Source organism: Rosa chinensis, chromosome 4, assembly GCF_002994745.2.
Source record: "Rosa chinensis cultivar Old Blush chromosome 4, RchiOBHm-V2, whole genome shotgun sequence".
Lineage (NCBI taxonomy): Eukaryota > Viridiplantae > Streptophyta > Magnoliopsida > Rosales > Rosaceae > Rosa > Rosa chinensis.
The window spans coordinates 34,529,426-34,550,344 of NC_037091.1; the positions used below are offsets into that span (position 1 = coordinate 34,529,426).

The window sequence follows — 20,919 nt, forward strand, 5'->3', positions numbered from 1 at the left end:
ATAGTAGGGAGTGTCCTGAGAGCCTATAAATAACACCATTTGTTGCATGCTAAAAAAAATCCTTGCTTTTACGTAATACTATTATGAAACACTACTATTAACCTATAAACTTTCTTTTCAAAATCCCCCAAAGTGTCTTGTGTGTTTTTTGGCCAAAGAAAGGTGTTTTTTTGGTGGAGCTTTGGGTTCCTCCAATTTGTGCAGATTGGTGTGAGCCGTACAACTTTTTGTTGGGCTGTTGTATCCTGGAGGGGACAAGTCAAAAAGGTATTTCTGGTGCACCGGTATTGTTCCGCAGAGGGCTTGAATCTCCTTAAAGAGAGCGAGATACCCGCCTCAGCCTTTTGTCAAAGAGTTTCTCAAGAGAAATTATAATTTTTATTGTAATTTCACCAACACAAGGAAACTAAATCATACAATTATTAAGATATCTCGGAGAATATCTGTAAGACTAATCCTATTACAACTTGGACAAATCACTAGAATTTGGGCCAGATACATGAAACAGATGTGCTTAAACATAATGAATATTATGATTTGAGGATCCAATTGTTAAAGTTTGCCCATGTCTGAAAATATCAGGTCCGGGCTGTTAGTTCCACTTGGCCTGTTGTACAATATTATTTCCATTGAATTCCTAGCCAGGAGCTCCATGAGTCCATTCTTCCGTATCTCGGTCGGTACAAAAGGGCGCAGCCCTAACTGGAAAAGCAGATGTGGACGAGCCAAGAGGCCAGCGAGCAATCCCAAGAAAGCCAGCTACCTAGCCTTTCTTATTGCCATCACTAGCTTAAATTAAACTGAGGAATAAGAATAGGAAAAACGTGCCCCGGCTTGATGTATCGTTTGTAACCCAATTGGATACCTCTATTAAGATCTAGATACATATGAATTTAGGATGAACCACGGAAAGGATCAAAGCCTTCTAGAAAAGATAGACACAAGGAAGTGCGGTTGACAAAAGGCGTTTGACAGAGTTAAGAAATATCTACTCAATTCTCCCCCGCAGTTGATTTCTCTTGATGTAGCTGTCAGTAATGGAAGCATCCATGAGTTGTGTCTTTGGTCAGCACGATGAAATTGGTAGGAAGGAAAGCCATATGCTATCTCAGCAAGAAGTTCACAGATGATGAGACAAGGTATAAGGTTCTAGAAAAGACCTGTTGTGCTCTTACATGGGCCTCGCAACGCCTACGCCACTACATGTTGAACTATATGACCATGCGCGCTGAAGTCTCTTTGAAAAGCCAGCGCTCCCGGGCCGAATGAATTGAGTCTTTCGTAGCTGGGGAAAGTTATCCAAGAAATGAATTTCGGGGAATAGCTCATGATTTGAATGCGGAAACTCTTCCCTTCTACGTTAGCCTTCGAGCAGAACCCATTTCGAGTAGATAATTCCATAACTCCATCATCCCTCGCCCGTTGACTTGGTTCATAAAATCCTTCAATCTCGTACCTAGCTTTTTCAAAGAAATTCCATTTCCTCAAAGCTCATTGAATTGCCATTCTCGTACCCACCATTGGGGTTTAAATTCTGGCCCCACTTATGAAAGGCCAAGCCGATCGCGATGCGAAGACTTTTAATTTACTCGGAGAAATAGAAGGAACATGTGTTACACATTGCAAGATCTGAGAAATTACCACACATATTCTACCATCGTACGCATTCAAGATTTCCTGTTGGAAATGTAGCCATCAAAGGAACCTCTGGTGATAGTTCTAGCTAGCTAGACCTAGAACTTTGATCAGTTGTCAAAGCGGTCATAATCTCAGAAAGAGTCGACGGTCTTAACAAACCTATCAATCTCAAGTTGTATATATAATTATATATGCCCAAGCAGATACTACTATCTTTATCATATCACAAGAAATAAATACAAATAATTTCATGCAAAGAATCAAGAATAATGGCAATGGTGGGGGATCTTGTTGCAGGTGCTGTTTTAGGAACACTGTTCGCTGAGCTGTACAAGGGGTTCAAGGAAATAAGAGGCGAGACTAAGCGCTTTAGAGGCCACCTAGAGAATCTCAATTGCACCCTTGACTCTCTGAAACCTCTGATCTTCCAGATAGGTGAGCTGAACTTGAAACTGGATCTCCCAACTTCGGAAATTGAAGATCTCATGAGAGAGATGGGGAAGGGCGCAGAGCTGGTAGGTAGACTGAGCCAGATTCGAAAGAGGGAGTACTTGTTAGTCAAGCGACGTTATAGCAGCCAGCTTGTTAAACTGGATCAATCGCTTAAGATACTGTTGGATAGACTCAAGTTTCAGGAAGCAAGGGATGTGAAGGAGATCTATCTCGAGATGAGAAAACAAACGGCAAAACTAGTCGAAATGGAGGAGCTTCTCAAAATGCTTGGGGAGAAACTGAATGTGAGGCAGGAGCCTAGGGAAGCGAAGGTGGCGTTGCTTTCTGCAGTAGAGAGCAGTAAACAGCTTGTTGAATTGGCAGCGTCTATTAAACTACTGCTTGGTAAACCCTTGTTGCAGCGGCAAGCAAGAAATGTGGAGGAGACCAGGATTTTGGTGACGAGTACAGAGATGGCGCTGGAGCGAGTTAAAGAGAATGGTGTCTTGAAAGGTAAACTTTCTACTTCTTCGGAATTACTTGATCAATAACGTTCTGTACATCTGATTATTTCATATACAGCTTGCTCATGTTCGATTAGCTTAAGCATCTAAACTCAACGGTAGCTTAAAAGATAAGTTAACAACGTATATCATAGTTGTATTTAGTACTTTTGCATCAACGGTGAGGTTTGAAACAATACAAAGTTAATTTACTACTTTAATTGGTATTGCAAATCTAGGTTTGGCATCGCTAGTGCAACGGGCTGCTGTGGGTACAATATTACAAGAGCTGTTTGATGCGCTATATAAGATGAAGGGAAGATATTCCAAGCTAGAGTTTCTACAACCACTGATCGAAGATATGCAGGCAAAATATAACAATGTCTTGGATCACCCAAAAGAAGGACTAGAAAATTTCAAAATGCTTGTGGAAACCTTGCGCCTCTTACGGTCCAATCTTCGTGCAGGGAACAGCTACAAAAAGCACAAGTACGGCAACCAGCTACGTGCAATATTGGATAAATCTCTTCAGAAACTGTTGGACATATTAAAAGTGCAGGAAATGAGTAACACCAACGAGACGACCTTGGTTTCAGTCAGGAATATGGAGACAGTAGTACAAAGATTGTTGGACGTATAATACGTAAAAGAAAATGCAGCTGTGAAATTAGCTGGTGGCTTTAGGTAATCTTGGGCTAGTATCTTTTTCTTTCTTCGACCCCATCTGGGGGAGCTAGCTAGCTGATATTCATTGGTTGGCTTTTGCTTTTAGGCTTCCATTTTATGATGGGAGATTGGGAGTCATGGGACCATCTTCACTTATTATTGTGGTACTAATACTATAGCTTAAAGATTAGCAATACAGAACTAATCTGAAATTTAGATCAAGCTTTCCTACTGATTATGACCTATTCATCTTATAATTGATGAAGTTACAGCTACCCTTTCATGGCAAGTTCTGAGATCATGACTATTATATCTTTTTCTTTTTTTAGGTAAGAAAGTGATCCTTCCTATCCTCACAAGGAAGATCAAGTCAAAAACCAGTAGTAAACTTGTGTGTGCATATGCATCACCACAAAGTAATTAAAAATATATCTGCCTACTTCCTTTTCAAAAAAAAAAAAAAAAAAAAAAAAAAACTATCTATTTTTTGAAAGAAATAGGTCAGCCCTTTATTGAACTAAAAATGATTAAAAATTACAAACCTCAGCTGCAATTGCAGCTAGCAGAAAATCAGGAGTAGAAAATTAAAAACAAGCTTGCATAAGTGTACTAGCATGCGCAGCTAACCGGTGCGCAACCATATTTGCATTCCTTCTAATATGAGTAACTCTCAGATTAGTGTGTGAACCCAAAACAACTCCCAGGTCTTCATACGAACGCCCCAAGACAGAAGCATTTGACTCAGCATGGGAGGTTAAACCTAAATTTTGTGACTTTTATACACTCATACTAGTATTATGGTGTGACTGTTATGCGGTCAAAATTTTTTTGTCGAAATAATGTGGAATCAATCATAACAGGTGTGATTGTTACTAAACTGATTAATTGAAAGTTTGGAATTGTTTTTGACTATATATGCTCTGGCATTTGATCAAAGTCCAAGTCTCCAAATGCAATTTCTCATTGTTTGCAAGTACATTTCCTTTTTTCATTTGTAATGGAAAATTCAAACCACATTAGGTGACGATATTTTTGATGTAGAATAATAAATTTCAAAAATTTACATTTTCAAATAGAAAATTAAAAATATGTGTGTATATAATTCCATATACTCACACAAGAAGATGATTGACTAGTTGTATTTGGATCGACCACATGTATCGTGTAATTAATTGACCAAGCCACGATGAATTATGTGGGACAATACAGGGAAGCTTCAATTTATTCACGATATTACGCGTGGGTGCAACTCCAACTACTTATGTAAACCCAAAAGAAATTTCCGTCTATAGACTTACTGACTTACTCAATCAGCTTGCCTGAAATGGTCAGTCTTGATGTCCTTGCCCTCTTCTAGTTGGTCAAATGTCTTCATATTATATGCTAACCCTAGAAGGCTAGGAAGCATAAGTGGCAACCATGAAACATACTTTTAAGGAAAAATTTTAAGAACTATACATGACATATAGGTCATTCCGAAGTTCGGTGTATCATATTTCAAAGAACTAATTTCGGTATATGACATTACAATTCTGACCCAAAATCAGTGTATGTCTTTACAGCCCTCGTTAGTCAGTTTGATTTTGGTCAAATTTGTAAAGGCAAATCTGTCTCCTCATGGATTGACAAAAACAAAAAACAAAGAAAATTGCAGCTAGAAGAAGGAGGACAAGAAGGAGAAGGAAAAGGAAGAAGGAAGGAGGAGGAGGAGAAAACTAGATTTGGGTGTCCAAATCAAACCTTGATATTGGGGAGGGAGGAGGAAGAAGGAAGAAGAAGGAGGAGGAGAAGAAACTTGATATCGGGAGAAGGGAGGGAGGGAGGAAGAAGGAGGAGGAGGAGAAAAAGGAAGAAGAAGAAGAAAATCAGATTTTGGGTACCCAGATTTCAGTATCCAAATCAAGTAGGGGAGGGAGAGAAGAAGAAGAAGGAAGAAGAAGTAGGAGAAGGCTACCCAAAATTGGGTGTCCGTGTGTGTGTGTGTGTGAGAGAGAGAGAGAGAGAGAGAGAGAGAGATATATATATATATATATATATATATATATATATACATATCTTATCTAGAGCGAGGCTCGCTCTGAAATTAAAGTGCGAGGTTAGAGTTTAGGGTCACTTTTTGGTCTCATATCCATATCTCGACCGTTCAGTTTTGAGGTACTAATGTATAGATCATCTCTGCAAAATTTCAGCCAAATTAATAATCTTTAAGGTATCTAATTCGCTTAAACCAATGGATGAACTGAATCTGTCCAACCTGAACCGTACTAGCTTTAAGGTAGTTATCAACGCCTTAACGACCATTAATTTGGCTGAAATCACTATAAGAAAAAAGGCTTTTTGCAAGGAATTTTTTCCTTGTAAAAAGCTGGAAATTCATTGCATTAACCCAAACATTTGAGTCCTTGCAAAGAGGCCCTTGCAAAAGAGCAAATACAACAACTTGAAAATTCCTTGCATTTGAGTTTGCAAATGCAAGGAATTATTAATCTCAAATGCAAGGAATTAACACCTGAGGTTAACTATGGTTAGCTGATATACAAGGAGAATTCCTTGCATTTAGTTAAAAAAAATTAAAACTGAATAAAAGAAAATACCCCAATTGTCATTCCAGTTTTTTTTTATTCATTGAATTAAAAACAATTAATTAGTTTGTTTGTACATCAAAAATTGCAATTTAGCAGTATTTCACTTAACCACATAACACTTCTAGTTCCAGATTCAGACAAATGACGCTTAGAGGAGTTTGAAACAGAAACTTGTGACAATTTGTCTGCATCTTTGCTTAGTGTCCGTTCCTTCAATGGCATATAGTGCCGGAGCCACTCCCCAATATATACTTGAATAACAGAAGATGGGAAAAGCTGAGAAACAGCATGGCCAGAAACATGGCAGATCACTCATAGAAGCAACTAATGATTAGGACATATAAGTTCATTTACAATAACTCGAGAAAAAAGAAAAAAAAAAAAAACAATGTTCAAGATGCCTGAACACATAATTGAACTAACCTGTGCAGACCTCATGATCTTAGTATTAGAATCACCCAGGGATTCTCCAGTGTGCCATGTAACCAGCCATTCGAGGGATTGCAAACAAAACTGGGAAGAACTCAGTTGGAAATCTGATTGCTCTGTTTAACAAGAAGTCAATACTTTCTTACCAATTACAAACAGGAACCTACAAGCTTTCATATCTTTATACAAGGACAAGTACCTATATCTGAACCAGAGTAGAAATCAACATTTGGATACAGCTTTCTGTTAACAAAATACTCATCAAATAGTGCAACTTTCTCCAGCTACCTGCAAATCACAATAGATAACTGCGCTCAGACTTTATGGTGTTTATTCAATTTAGTAGTTACCAATAGTATAACAATATTCAGCTTACTTTGTCTATGTTCTATAGGATCATAATGTTAGTCGATTCTTTACTTTTTTCATTTGGATCTCTACTTGGAACAGAAACAAACATATAAAGCAATAAAATTTTATAGACATGATACAACCAATTATAGCTTTAAGTGAAAGAAGAGCATTCTTAATACCATTGAAAATTTGATAGATAACTTTGTTTTTCTCTTTCAAAGGATCTAATGCAGTCCACAAACTTCATACTCTTGAAACTTTGGAAGCAATCTGCTCATCAATTCCCATTTACCAGTATGCTAGGCCTTGCAGCAGACCAAATATGAAAGCATTACCAATTGTGAGCTTCATTAACTTAAAGTATACTAACAAACATCTGTTGCTAGACTATAGTGATATAATAACATCAATTCAATATTATATCATTCCTGCTAATAGGCAACAAGCTCAAATCTTGTTTGGACTTACAGTTCATCGACTAATAAATGATGCAGACATACTTTGTATATGTTTCTAATGTGCCCTTAAGAAAACTTTAATGTGTGATTCTTAAAGTGTTTACTACAACCCATGAAAGTATTCTTAGTGTGTATTATACAGTAAAGAAAATCACAAAACAAACAAAGAAAAAAATAGAAGAAACAAATAACAATAAATGTACTTGAATGTAATGTTCTGCTCTCAGTGCAATAGCCATCTTGCCACTTCTTTCCTGGTAAGAAACAGCATGGGTCTTGTCAAGTAAGGGAAGGTTTTCTACATATGAATCGACAAAGCAATATTGATATCCATAAACCCCAAGGATTTTAAATTGTCTGCTCAAAAGTTCAACTCAAAGAAGAGGCATCTGCACATTTTATCATAAGGCTATTTTTATCTCTAGAATTGAACTTTCATGATTAGCTAAAGGAACAATGGAAACAAAAGTACGTATCAGCAAAATGCATATGTAAATGTCAAGAAGCCCCCATATTTAGTGTTTCACAAAGAAATGCACGAAATTATAAGCAACAAAAATAGGCTGGTAGACACAAAATGAGCACACCTGCTGGAGTTACTACTTGTTTGTCTTCTGAATGGCAAATAGCTATGACCATGCTCAGTCCATATCAAAACTACCTAATTTGATCTCATCTGCACTTCAAACCCAACCAAGAGGCCAAATATAAGCTCAGGAAAAACAAAATTCATTTAACCAGATTTAGTTTCATAGGCATTCCTTCTCACCAAAGATCAAATAATCGATCTATAAATGATAAGTATACAGTTTTCTAATATGCTGAAGTTATATATAAAACACATTACATCAATTTCTTGTATGCAAAAGAAATTTTCCCTTAAAGGAACACTGGGGGAATTTAAGCAGATTATTGCAATTATATAATTTGCTATGAACAAAACTAAATAAAGAATTTAAACTAGAGATGACTAAAAACTGTAACCTTTGTTGGAATTCTTGGCTTGTTGTTTGGTTGCAGACTGTGGTAGGAATTTTTAATACTTGATTCCCCAAAAGAACATGAAACAAATAGTAGTAAACGGAATTTGATGGGCATGACTTAGCTCAGAATTTCATTGATGAGCTATGCAGAGAACCTTGAAAAAGAAAAACAAGTGAGATTAATATACATTACCAGTTGCTAGGAGAAGTCACCAACAAGGACCTTGAAAAAGGATGGTCTTTCTTCAAGCTCCATACACTCTCTTTCTTCTTCCCAGCTTAGTTCTTCTCAGCACCACCACAACTATCTTGACTACCTCAATAACAAGGGTGTCTCCAAATGAAATTTGGTTCTCTTTACAAATATTACACTAGCCTTCCATACGCAAATTGACCCCTTGTCGTTCCTTTGAGTTTAATAGACCATGGCCTCCCAGCTAAATTTTGAAGCATTATGGTTTCATTGCTCATAAGACCTGCAGCTATCAATACATCAAACAATTCAATGCTTTACCAAAACAGATACAAGTCTACAAATGCAACTCGATTTCAAATTTTCAAGTCAAAAGTCAAAACAGAAAGATAAAAAGGGACAGAAGCAATTAGAACCCAGAAATCCAGAAGGACAAAACAGATCACATATCCAATTTTCATCTCATATTAGTCGTATGTATAGCATATAGCAAAAGTAACAGATGCAATTCGATCCCAGAAATCGAAGCAAGAAAGATGGCAGCAACTTACCAAGCTTGAAGTTTCCGAAATCGAGTCGAAAACTGAAATCGAAGCTGCTTCACCTAGTAGAGTTCGAGCCAAACCCAAACTTGAAGACTAAAAATTGAATACCCAGAAGCAGAAATTAAGAGGAAGCCATAAATCGATTGAAGAGTGAAGACCCAGAAGCAGAAATTAAGAGAATTACAGAAACCCAGACTCACCGCGCACCATCAGTCCATCACGGCGTCACCGTCGAAGAAAGAAAAGGCGTCATGCGGCCGTGCTGGAGAGAGAGAGAGAGAGAGAGAGAGAGAGAGAGGCGAGCTTTAGTCGAAAACTTTTAGGTCAGATTGCGTTTTAGGCGTTTTAGCCTCCTAGGACGAGTTTCTTTAAAAAAAAAAAAAGGGATGGAACGCCTAGTCGCCGACTGCCCAGCGCCCAGCGCGCCTAGGAATCGCCCAGCCCGCCTTGTCGGCCGATTTTCACCCTCACGCCTAGCTCGATCGACTAGCCGATTTTCGCCACTGACAGTTGGATTTGGGGTTTTGGTGTTTTGGGTGTATTCTTCATCGATCTAGAAGGACCAGAGAGAACTTTTGTTTCTTCTTTTTCTAACTAGAGTCAGTCGAGTGATAAAGGCTCTGAGAGGTGTCCACAAATAAAAACAAGGAAGCGAGTTAGATCGTTGCAATTGTGGTTTGGAGAGCGCTAAAAAATCCCGCCCCGCAATAATTGCAAGGATTCTAAATCTATATACAAGGAATTTGCCATTTTTTAGATTTGAGAAGACCAAGTATAAGGAATTTTTGCATTCCTTGCAAACTCAAAGAGCCAGATGCAAGGATTCACAAAATTCTTTGTATAAGTCAACCAATTGCAAGGAATTTTGACTCCTTGCATATAAACTCGTTGCATATACCCAAATTTCTTGTAGTGAATTTTGTAGAGATCTATACATTAGTACCTAAAAGTTGAACGATTTAGATGTAGATATGAGACCGAAAAGTGATCCTAAACTCCAACCTTACACTTTAATTTCAGAGTAAGGCCTCACTTTGGATAGGATCCATATATATATATATATATATATATATATATATATATATATATATATATATGAAAACCCAAAATTACCCTTTAAAAATTGAATAATTGCATAGATTTAACGGTTTTATTAGACTTTCTGTTTGTGACAATTTCTAATATACGAGACTTCGTTTGCGTTGCATATTCCGTTTGCGAGGCTTACATGTTTGATCAAAAATTTATATGCAAGACTTTTTTTTGTTGCAAAAAATAACTGTGAGGTTTCCTTTTTGTTGCATATTTTAATATGTAACAGATATGTGTTTGTTGTAGAAAATTATATGCGAGATTTCTTGTTTGTCTCCTATAATTTCGTCGAGGAACTAATTGTGCCGCATATTGAATAAGCAACAACCATGCAATTTTGTCGCTTTTAACAATCAGTAAAACACATTAGGCGACAACTAGTTGCGACAACCCAAAGTCGTCGGATTTTCAATTCAACGCGAAATGATTATCTATTGCAAATGGTTATAGAAGAGGTTAGGTTGTTTGTCTCATTTAATAATAAGCAAAATGTGAAAAATGGATACATATTTCTTGCTCAAATTTAATTAATTATTTAAAAAATTTAAAATAATTCCATTATTTGAAAAAAAAAAAAAAAACTTCATTAATAATGTTTATCTGCAAATAATAATATTCGAAGACTTAATAAATCATAAATCAAATAAAGTCTACAAATATTCTTCTAAAAAATAATAATAGCTAATAAAAAAGAAATAAAATAGTTTACCAATACTAACTAAAACCTAAACTAATTATTACTCAAAACTTCGCAAAGTATCAAATTTCATCATCTTCATCATATTCTTCAAGTTCCAAATTGTTTGCATTGTTTGACACCATCTTCATCTCTTGGCTCTCCTTAAGGCATGTTAAATGAAAGGCATAGCTCCGCCACGATTCATACTCTTTTGTTTCTTCGGCTAACTGAATTCTTGTTGCATTTATCCTTTATAAATAATGTTATGTCAAACATATATACTCTAAGATTTTTAATCCAAGCATAAAACTGGAAAAACATAACAAAAATATTTTGGAGAAAAAAAAATGAAGGTGTAGAGAATACATACAATATACTTTGGATTGGTGTAGAGTTTATCACATAGCCATTGCCATTCCTCTCTCGGCCTCATACCCATAGATTTGGTGGAGGAAGTGTGGCTCGTCCCTGAGCAGGTGTTCCACATTTTCCGTAGTGATCATGCAACTTCCACTTGAATTGACTATGTCCCAAGCGCATCTTGTTATTCACAAAATTCACAATTTTTGGATGTTCTATTTCCACATCAAAATGTACCTAATCAAGATTCAAATCATCCAAGTATATTAGGAACACAATATATTAACTTTATATTGAACCAATTTGACTGAGTAACTTACCGCTAATCCTTCTCTCAATGCCTTCTTAATATATGCTGGAATCTTATTCCACCCACAGTAACATACTGGAGCTCGACTTCGAACCTGAATCCTTATAGAGTTAGTGAACTTACTGTACATGTATTAAGTAATAGGGACCTAATACATCCGGCCAAATATTATCTCCATCTTCTCGTTGCCATTCCTAGCAATCATCTGAATCATACCCCTTCCAGTAGTTTTTCCACGCTTTCTTTTGAATTCAGTAGGGGTAGATAAAGCCTTTACTTGTAGAGCTTGAAATGTCATCTGCATTACATAACAAGAAAGAGTCAAACTATTCATTAAAAAAAAAAAGACAATACATTTGATCATGATTTACTTAGATTACACTGGACACTAGAAAACTATCCCATTTATCATACTAAAAAGGGGCAATTCATATTATACTAGTAAAAGTAAGATGGACTGGAATAGAAAAGGAGATAGAAGCAGAACACTCGTCTCTCTCATTTCAAAGTAAAAGCAAAAAAATCCGATCAGTGGAAAATTTCATTTCAAATACTAGAGTGCTAGTCCTTTGACTAAAATTGAAATGTTGTGGACTTGGGTGATGCTGTGATAGATTGATGTGAGGCCCTTTCATTTTCGTTTGTTTTTTCTTGAATACTTTATAAATTATACAACTAATAACCCTATCATAATCAGGAACTCTAAAACTAACAGAATCAGGAGCCTCAAGAACAAAGAAAAGCATCACAACTACATCAATCAACCGTGCCCAACCTCTGTTGCATTTACTCATCAACTATTTAAGCCCTAAATTGAAATGTTAAACAGAACCATATATCAGGCACATATGGATCCAAATCGAAAAATTAGAGAAAAAACGTACCATTTTGGTGGCTGGGTTTGGACATCCTGAACACCTTGAATCTGCAATTCGACATAAGAGTAAAAATAAAAAATCAAAACCATTCAAGAAAATATAGGAAATCAGAAACACAAACCATCACAATACAGACTCAACCTTATACAGACGAAGATTGGACGAAGAGAGTAGTCAACTGTTCTGATCAACAGAGCCACCCTCCCTTTTATATTGTCTTCCATATCTTTTGGTTTATGAAGAGTTATAATTAGGACTCCTCTCTTTTCTCTTAGGAACCTGCCTACTTTTTCAGCCTGTGTGAGAGAAAATGGGAAGAATAGCTCGAAGATTTCTGCAGCTATTTGAGATGAGAACGGGAAGAAGTTCTTATATTTTGGGTTCTTTTGCTTTTTAACGAAGTTAACGAAGTTATAGACATATAGATAATAGAGGAAATACAGGAAAAAATATTAGATTTAAAAGATTTAGGAAACGATAATCAAAACCATAATTATATATCAATCAAGAAAACGATAATCATGATTAAGGAATCACAACCATAATTAACTTCTATACACATACAAAAAAAAAAGCAATATCTTTGTTTATTCTAAAAAACCAAAACACAGTACAGTAGAAAGAAAGAAAAAACCAAAAAGAAAAAACACATCGAACCCAGCACCACAACCTATTAAAAAAAAAGACAAAACCAATAGCACAACTCTATATTTGTGTAAGTATCATATTTTTCATTACACTTATCTAACTTAAAAAAAAAACTCTAAAAAAATGGCAACAGTTAAAAAACAAAAAGATAAGTAAAAAATAACATATATAGAACTCACAGTAGAAGTCGAAAAAGAATAAACCCAATTTTTGAATTTTATGCATTGAATTTGAGCGTCAAAAATACCGAACAACATAGATTATCTTACAATTTAATTAATTTGGGTCATAATTCTAGCCACTATTTATGTCACTATCAACCATTAATTCTTTTTCACTAGGAGCTCTGTTATACTCCAACATAAGATTATCATCAGTGGAATCATCATTAATATATTTACTATCATATAATGTCTTAGCACGACTTAGAAACCATTTTTGAAACTTTTCTATATGTCTTTGATCTATGTTTTCAGTGCACTCTCCTTTTCTAGTTGGACGTACTCTTTAAGCAAAAACAAAATTCTCCATGTTGGGTTTACTCCCTGACTGATTTCGTTTTGGTCGATTAAAGGCTGTCTCGACATCTCGAAGATATATTGAACAAAATGTTAATGATTCATACGAGATATGAGCCTCAACAATAGAACCTTCTAATCGTTCTTTATTGCGCACATATTTTTTATATATTCTCAGCAACCTATGAATTAAAAATAATTACTCAGTTTATAAATGCACTCTAAAAGAATATAAATAAGTTCAAACAAAATAATATACATTACCTCTCAATTGGATACATCCAACGGTATCTTATTGGACTAGCAAATTTAGCTTCGCGTGGCAAGTGGACGGCTGAATGAACCATGATGTCAAAGAATGATGGAGGGAAAATTCATCAATAAGCTTCACTGAATCTATTATTCTCCATCTTATAGATATTTATAGAAATTACATATTGTAGCAAATAGAGAAGTAAACAAAATAAATATAAGTTGAATAGGATTAGAATCATAATCCAATAAGGAAGGAATAGAGTACCTAATCAAACCAATCTAAGTAATATAATTCAAGTAGGAAAGAAATATTTCACCTAGACAAGAAAGTAAAAACATTAGCAAAAAAATTCACAAAGAGAGGATTTCTCTTCACTCAGATTTCCCTTGAGGGATTACTCTTCACCCATGTTCGTATTGAGGAGATTTCTCCTCACATAGATTCACCTTGAGAGATTTCACCTCACTCAAATCAACCTTAAAAGGTTTCACCTCACCTAGATTCACCTTGAGGGGATTTCGCCTTACCGCCTTGAGAGATTTCACCACATAAACTCCATATTCCATAATGTATTTTATCTATGAATAATCGAGTAACTTTTTTATTTTTATTTTTTCGCTTCTCACATTTTAAACATATTTCTTCATTTTATCGAAATATATCTCAAATATCTAATATATCGAAGAAATTTTGCAGAAATGGTGGAAGATAAAATATTTTTCCCCCATGATGTATCAGTAGATTATGAGAAAGGTCAATTTGTCACATAATCATTAAGCGACAACGGGTAGAAGTTGTCCCCTAATTGGGCTTTTGTGTGAAAAATTAAAGTTGTCACATAAACATTAACCGACAACTAGTACAAGTCGTCGTTTAATTGGTTTTCAACGAGAGAGTTCAAATTGTCACACAAACATTAAGCGACAACCTGTAGAAGTCGTCACATAATTAGTCTACTGCAATAAAATTAAATTTGTCACATAAACATTAACTGACAATTGATAGAAGTAGTCACCTACTTGGTTTTTAGTAAGAAATTTCAAGTTGTCCCATAAACATTAAGTGACAACTCGTTGAGATCGTCGTCTATTTGGCAATTTGTGAGAAAATTCAAACTGTCACATAAACATTAACCGACAACTCATAGAAGTCGTCTCTTAATTGGGTTTCAATGTGGAAGTTCAAGTTGTCACATAAACATTAACGAACCGTTAGTAGAAGTCGTCACCTAATTAGTTTTCAGTGAGGAAGATCAAGTTGTCACATAAATATTAAGCGACAACCCGTTAAAGTTGTCACCCAATTGATTTTCAGTGAGGAAATTAAGGTTATCACATAAACAATAACCGACAACTCACAGGAGTTGTCGCTAAATCAGTCTTAGGCGACAAAAATCTAGTTGCACATAAACATTAACTGACTGCTAGTAGAAGTCGTCGCCTAATTAGTTTTCAGTGAGGAAGTTCAAGTTGTCACATAAACATGAAGCGATAACCCGTTAAAGTTGTCACCCAATTGATTTTCAGCGAGGAAATTAAGATTACCACATAAATAATAACCAACAACTCCTATGAGTTGTCGCTAAATTAGTCTTCAATGACAAAAATCTAGTTGTCACATAAAGATTAAAATTGTCGCATAATTAGTCTTTCGTGAGGAAGTTAAAGTTGTCACACAAACATTAACCAACAGTTGGTAGAAATTGTCGCCTAATTGACATTTTGCGAGGAATTGGGTGTCGCATAATGTCAAATGGGTAACAACTGTCAATTTATTGCAAATGCCTACTTTATGTGACAAATTAGTTGTCGCTAATGGGATCATGTGCGACAACTGAAATTTCCTCGAATTTGCAACGATTTTTGGGTTGTCACAATGAAATTCCTTGCTTTTGCTATTTTCTCTTGTAGTGATTCGCTTTGCAATATTAGGTAAAGGGGAAATTTTACAAACAGTACACTAAGTAAAGGACACTAATAATTCTTACATATAAAGTTTCAAACCGAGTATTTTGGTACATGAAACTGTTAATACATATTTAAAGTGCAGGGATTGAGTAACACCAATGAGAGACGACCTTGGCTTGAGTCGGAATATGGAGACAGTGATCCAAAGACTTTCAGATGTATAAAACCTAAAAGAAAATGCAGGAGTTAAACCAAAGCTGAGATAAAGGGTCTTCCAGTAAAGCTTTATTGGAAAAGCCTGGTTTATATTCATTTGTTGGCTTTTGCATTTTAGGCCTTCATGTTGTTCTATTTAATAGCTTACGGAACATTGTTACATCTTGAAACAGCTCTGCATTCAATTAAAATATTAAATATTACATGTATGTTTTAGGGAATCAGAAATTGAGAGAAAATTGCTGTGTATTCTCATTGATAATAGGGGCCTCTTTATATAGAGGACTACAATACATAGAGTCTAAATCATACAAGGAAAGATAATCTCTAGATTCTTCTAATTAAACCTATTACTTCTAGGTCAAGTAACCTAGAGTTTGGGCTAAACACAAATTAGGGTTTTACTTGAACACTCCCCCTTGTGTTGGCTAAATGCAGTGCTTCTCTCGTTGCCTCGTTAAAAACCTTGCAGAGTAACAAAAACCTAGTGGGACAAAAATAACCTCGGTCGAAGGGGAGAAAGAGCATAACACACCCTTTACGTTTCGAGGTGAACATGTAGACATCTCCCCTTGATGTCTGCGCCTCCCCTGATGACTACGATCATGGGAGTTCAGATAATTTCCACAAGCCAATTCTTACCACATATTTCTCGAACGTGGATTTAGGCAATGACTTAGTAAACAAGTCTGCCACATTGTCTTCAGATCGAACTTGGTTCACTTTGATCTTGAGGAGTTTCTGTTGTTGCTGATTGTAGAAGAATTTAGGTGATATGTGCTTGGTGTTGTTGCCTTTAATGTAGCCTTGCTTCATTTGTTCAATGCAAGTAGCATTATCCTCATAAATGCTCGTTGGCTCATCTGTGGTAGACTTCAGACCGCAATTGCTTCGAACATGCGTAACTATGGATCGAAGCCATATACATTCACGAACTGCTTCGTGAAGAGCAATAATCTCTGCATGATTCAAAGAGGTAGCGACTAAGGTCTGCTTTGTATACCTCCAAGATATCGCGGTCTTTCCCATGGTGAAAACATAACCAGTTTGGGAGCGACCTTTGTGTGGGTCAGAGAGATACCTAACATCAGTAAAACCTTCTAAAACACTTTTATCGTTTTGGGATGGGGAGAGGGAACGCAGTCCACCATGTGTGGCGTCCCGGGCATTTGATGGGTCAGAATCCATTGTCTTTCTGTAGGGACAGAAAAAGCCCATATCAATCGTACCATTTAGGTATCGTAAGATATCTTTAACACCAGTCTAATGGAGTCGTGTTGGCGCAGAGCTATATCTAGCTAGCAAGTTCACAACGAATGAGATATCCGGTCTTGTGCATTGTGCTAAGTACAATAATGCGCCTATTGCACGTAGGTAGGGCACTTCTGCCTCTAGCACTTCTTCGTCGTCATCTTTTGGACGGAATGGATCCTTCTTTGGATCAAGACTGCAAACGACCATTGGGGTGCTTGAAGGCTTAATCTTGTCAGTGTTGAAACGCCTAAGCATCTTTTGGCTATAAGCTGATTGATGAATCAGGATACCTTATCTACGGTGCTCAAGTTCCAAACCGAGGCAAAAGCGTGTTTTCCCAAGATCTTTCATCTCAAACTCAGATTTCAAGTGTTTAGCGGTTTCCCTTAACTCTTTAAGGGTGCCAATTATGTTCATGTCATCGACATAAACCGCTACTATTGCAAATTCGGAACTTGTCCTTTTTGTGAACATACATAGGCATAGTTCATTGTTGACATATCCCTTACCAATCAAATAGTCACTCAGACGGTTATACCACATCCTTCCGGATTGTTTCAATCCATATAGTGAGCGTTTCAATCTAATTGCAAATGCACTCCGTGGTTTAGAGCCACTTGATTTGGGTAACTAAAGTCCATCTGGGACCTTCATGTATATTTCTGTATCTAGATCCTCATATAGATATGCAGTAACCACATCCATAAGCTGCATGTTCAGTTTTATTACGTCTATTACGGAAGAATAGATCTTCTTGTAGTCAATTCTAGGGCGTTGTGAGAAGTCTTGAGCCACAAGGCGAACTTTGTACCTTTCAATCTTGTTTCTCTCATTACGCTTTCTAACGAATACCCATTTGTGACCAACTGGTTTGGTGTTGGGTGGTATTGGTACAACTTTGCCAAATACCTTTCTTTTCGCTAGAGAATCAAGTTCTGCCTAGATCGCATCTTTCCATTTTGGCCAATCAACTCTACGTTGGCATTCATCAACGGAGCATGGTTCGATGTCATCGGTCTCAATAATCTCACGCACTACTGAATATGCGAATACATAATCAATGATGATGGAGCTTCTTTCCCACGTTCCATGTACACTAGTATAATTCACAGAGATCTCTACATACTCAGGGATAGGTTTTGACATTGAGGCATCCGCCAATGATGTCTCTTGGACATAACCATAATCTGGAACATTCTCATGGGACGAATTTTGAGTATCGATGATCAAAGGATTTGTTTGTGTCTCATTCGCTCCCTTTCTAGGGCGAGTATCCTTTGAACCAATCGGTCTACCGCGCTTCCTTGTGGGACCTATGGCCATAGAGGCCACATCATTGCCATATTGGGCAATGGCGCCATTTCCTGGTGTCACAGGAGTGGCGTGATGTCCAGTTTTCAGGACATCGATCCTTGCAGGCACGTTTGCAGCAGGTATGTGTAATCTCGTCACTTTGGCAACATCAGAAAATGCATCAGGCAAAGTATTCTACTACGTTCTGGACCTCGATTATTCTTCACATTTCAAGTTCAGACTGTGCGGTACGGAGATCGAGATGAGATATAGTGGGGACATACCACGACAATTCCTGTCGTTGCTGTTGAACATCTGTGTTCTTATCTCCCCCTAACGATGGGAAGACTGTCTCATCAAAGTGACAATCAGCAAATCTAGTGGTAAAGAGATCGCCTGTCAAGGGTTCAAGATAGCGGATGATGGTTGGAGATTCATATCCAACATAAATGCCCATTCGTCGTTGTGGAACCATCTTAGTATGCTGTGACGGCGTAATAGGCAAATAAATGGCACACCCAAAAATGCGTAAGTGCGAGATATCAGGCTCGTACCCAGTCACTAGTTGTAATGCAGAGTAAGATTGGGTTGCAGTGGGTCGCAGACGAATTAGCGTCGCTACATGCAATATTGCATATCCCCAAGCAGAAACAGGGAGATTGGTGCGCATAACCAATGTCCTTGCTATCATCTGTAGTCGTTTGATAACGGCTTCTGCGAGATCATTTTGGGTATGAACATGGAGAACTGGATGCTCTACATCAATCCCCAGTGACATGCAATAGTCATCGAACGTTTTCGATGCTAACTCCCCAACATTATCAAGTCGAATTGATTTAATAGGATGGTTAGGATAGTGATCCCGTAGACGGATAATCTGGGCGAGGAGTTTAGCATAAGCAGCATTTCGAGTGGACAACAACGTGACATGTGACCAGCATGTCGACGCATCAACCAATACCATAAAGTATGTAAAAGGTCCGCAAGATGGTTGAATTGGTCCACAAATATCCCCTTGGATTCTCTGTTAGAACGGAATGAGTATTTTGGGATCCTTTGCGTAGGATGATCTCGGTCCTAATTTTCCAAAGGAACAGGCTTTGCAAAACAAGCGAGGGGCCTTAGAAGCAATCAATGAGGATTTTGGTTGGGCCTGAGCGTCTATAGCGCTATTAGAAGCAAAATGTGTGACTACAGCTCCCAACATGGCGTTGGAGCCATTGGAATTAGTGTGTATGGCGTCATGGCCAGTGGGAGGAACAACCATGGCGTCATACTCATGGTTGGCTCCCTTGATGACGTCATCACATGGGACTTGGGCGGCTCTAAGGAGCCCCAAGACGGATGCAGCGCCAGAAGCTGCAATTGTTGCGGTCTTGTGAAGTCCAGGAATCAATTTTAGATTCTTGCTTCTTCTCACTCTAAAGAATAGATGTCCATGTGAAGTCTTTAGAATACGGAGCATCATATCATGACTAGGATGTCCACTAGATTGACACATAAGCTTCTCTAAGATGCGCTTCCGTCCGCAATCATTAGAGGTAATGCAAAGGAACTCTTTTTCGTTCTCAGTATGTGTTTCCGCATGGAATCTGTTGGCTCTTATATCTTTAAAGCTCAATAAGGTTTGATTTGCTTTAGGAGCGTAGAGAGCTTCAGTGACTTTACTCAAGGTGCCATTTGGCAATAGGAATTGGGCCATTCCATGTCCTTGAACTAAACCTGATGGCCCAGCCATCGTAGTCACAGAGGAATATGTAGGCAACATCTCTAAGAATAATTGCCTATGCCGTAGAATGGTGTGCGTAGTCGCACTATCCGCAAGACATTGTAGTTCATCCATTCCTAAAAGAAAAGCTCATAATTAAAAAGGAGTCGTAAAGAAAAGAACTCAACTTTTATTAATAAGCCAAACGGAATTACATCATCGTTTCTTTGACCAAAGAAAATATAATCCAATAAACTAGCTAATGCAAAACAATGGTAGTCGTCTAACTTCTTTCGGTAATTCCAATGCAAATGTGACGAGGTGAGTATAAAGATGTCGGTGGAGCAAAGCTCACTTAAGTACCACTTATCTCAAAACCTTCCTAGACATCACACTTACATTGAGTACGCCTACTTTGAAGAAGGACTAATACCGTTGGCATCTACTACAAAAATAATATGACAATTGCCTACATCTCTTGGAAAATAAAAAGACTTAATCAAAATCGCCAGTTTCTGAGTCTTGATCCTTGTAGTCTTCCACCCTTAGATCGAGATAGCCATCTTGATCTTCTTGTTCCATGTAATTTGCCTCCCTTGCTTCACGATACGTCTTATATGCGTTTGCAACATTCTGGGGTGCTTTACATGCTTTAGCCCAATCTTCAGTTGATCCACATCGAAAACAAACATCATTATGGTCAGGCTCCCTTGATCGAGGCTCCTTTGGGGCACGATTTGGACGACCATTGCTCTTGGTAGCGTTACCACCATGGTCGGAGGCTCCGCCTCTCTCTCTCTTCACACGTTGACCTCCACGGTTCCGTGTACGCCTCTCTTGAAGGTTTCTTTCCTCTTTAGGGCAAGAATATGGACCAGAACATCCAGAATTGTCCCTACTCTTAGGGTTTCGCTCCTTGCTTCCTCCCTTGGGGGCGCGACTATAGTTAGACTCCGGAATAGACTTGGTTCTCAGGGGTCTAGCATTATAGTTTTTCACAAGGATATTGTCGTG

The 20,919-nt window shown here is 37.4% G+C and overlaps 1 protein-coding gene and 1 long non-coding RNA gene across 2 annotated transcripts; both read right to left on the minus strand.

The window, feature by feature from the left end:
• Window positions 1–5,899: 5,899 nt before the first annotated feature.
• LOC112197000 (citrate synthase, glyoxysomal-like) lies at window positions 5,900–6,682 on the minus strand. The gene is made up of 4 exons (XM_040518732.1): window positions 6,674–6,682; window positions 6,453–6,537; window positions 6,248–6,369; window positions 5,900–6,100 (listed from the first exon to the last, which is right to left on the minus strand). The coding sequence occupies exons 1-4, from the start codon at window positions 6,680–6,682 to the stop codon at window positions 5,900–5,902; spliced, it is 417 nt and encodes a 138-aa protein (XP_040374666.1).
• A 135-nt stretch (window positions 6,683–6,817) lies between these two features.
• On the minus strand, window positions 6,818–7,841 carry LOC121052919. Its single transcript, XR_005810264.1, has 2 exons — window positions 7,653–7,841; window positions 6,818–6,912 (listed from the first exon to the last, which is right to left on the minus strand). It is a non-coding gene; the product is annotated as an uncharacterized LOC121052919 (long non-coding RNA).
• Between the last annotated feature and the right edge of the window lie 13,078 nt (window positions 7,842–20,919).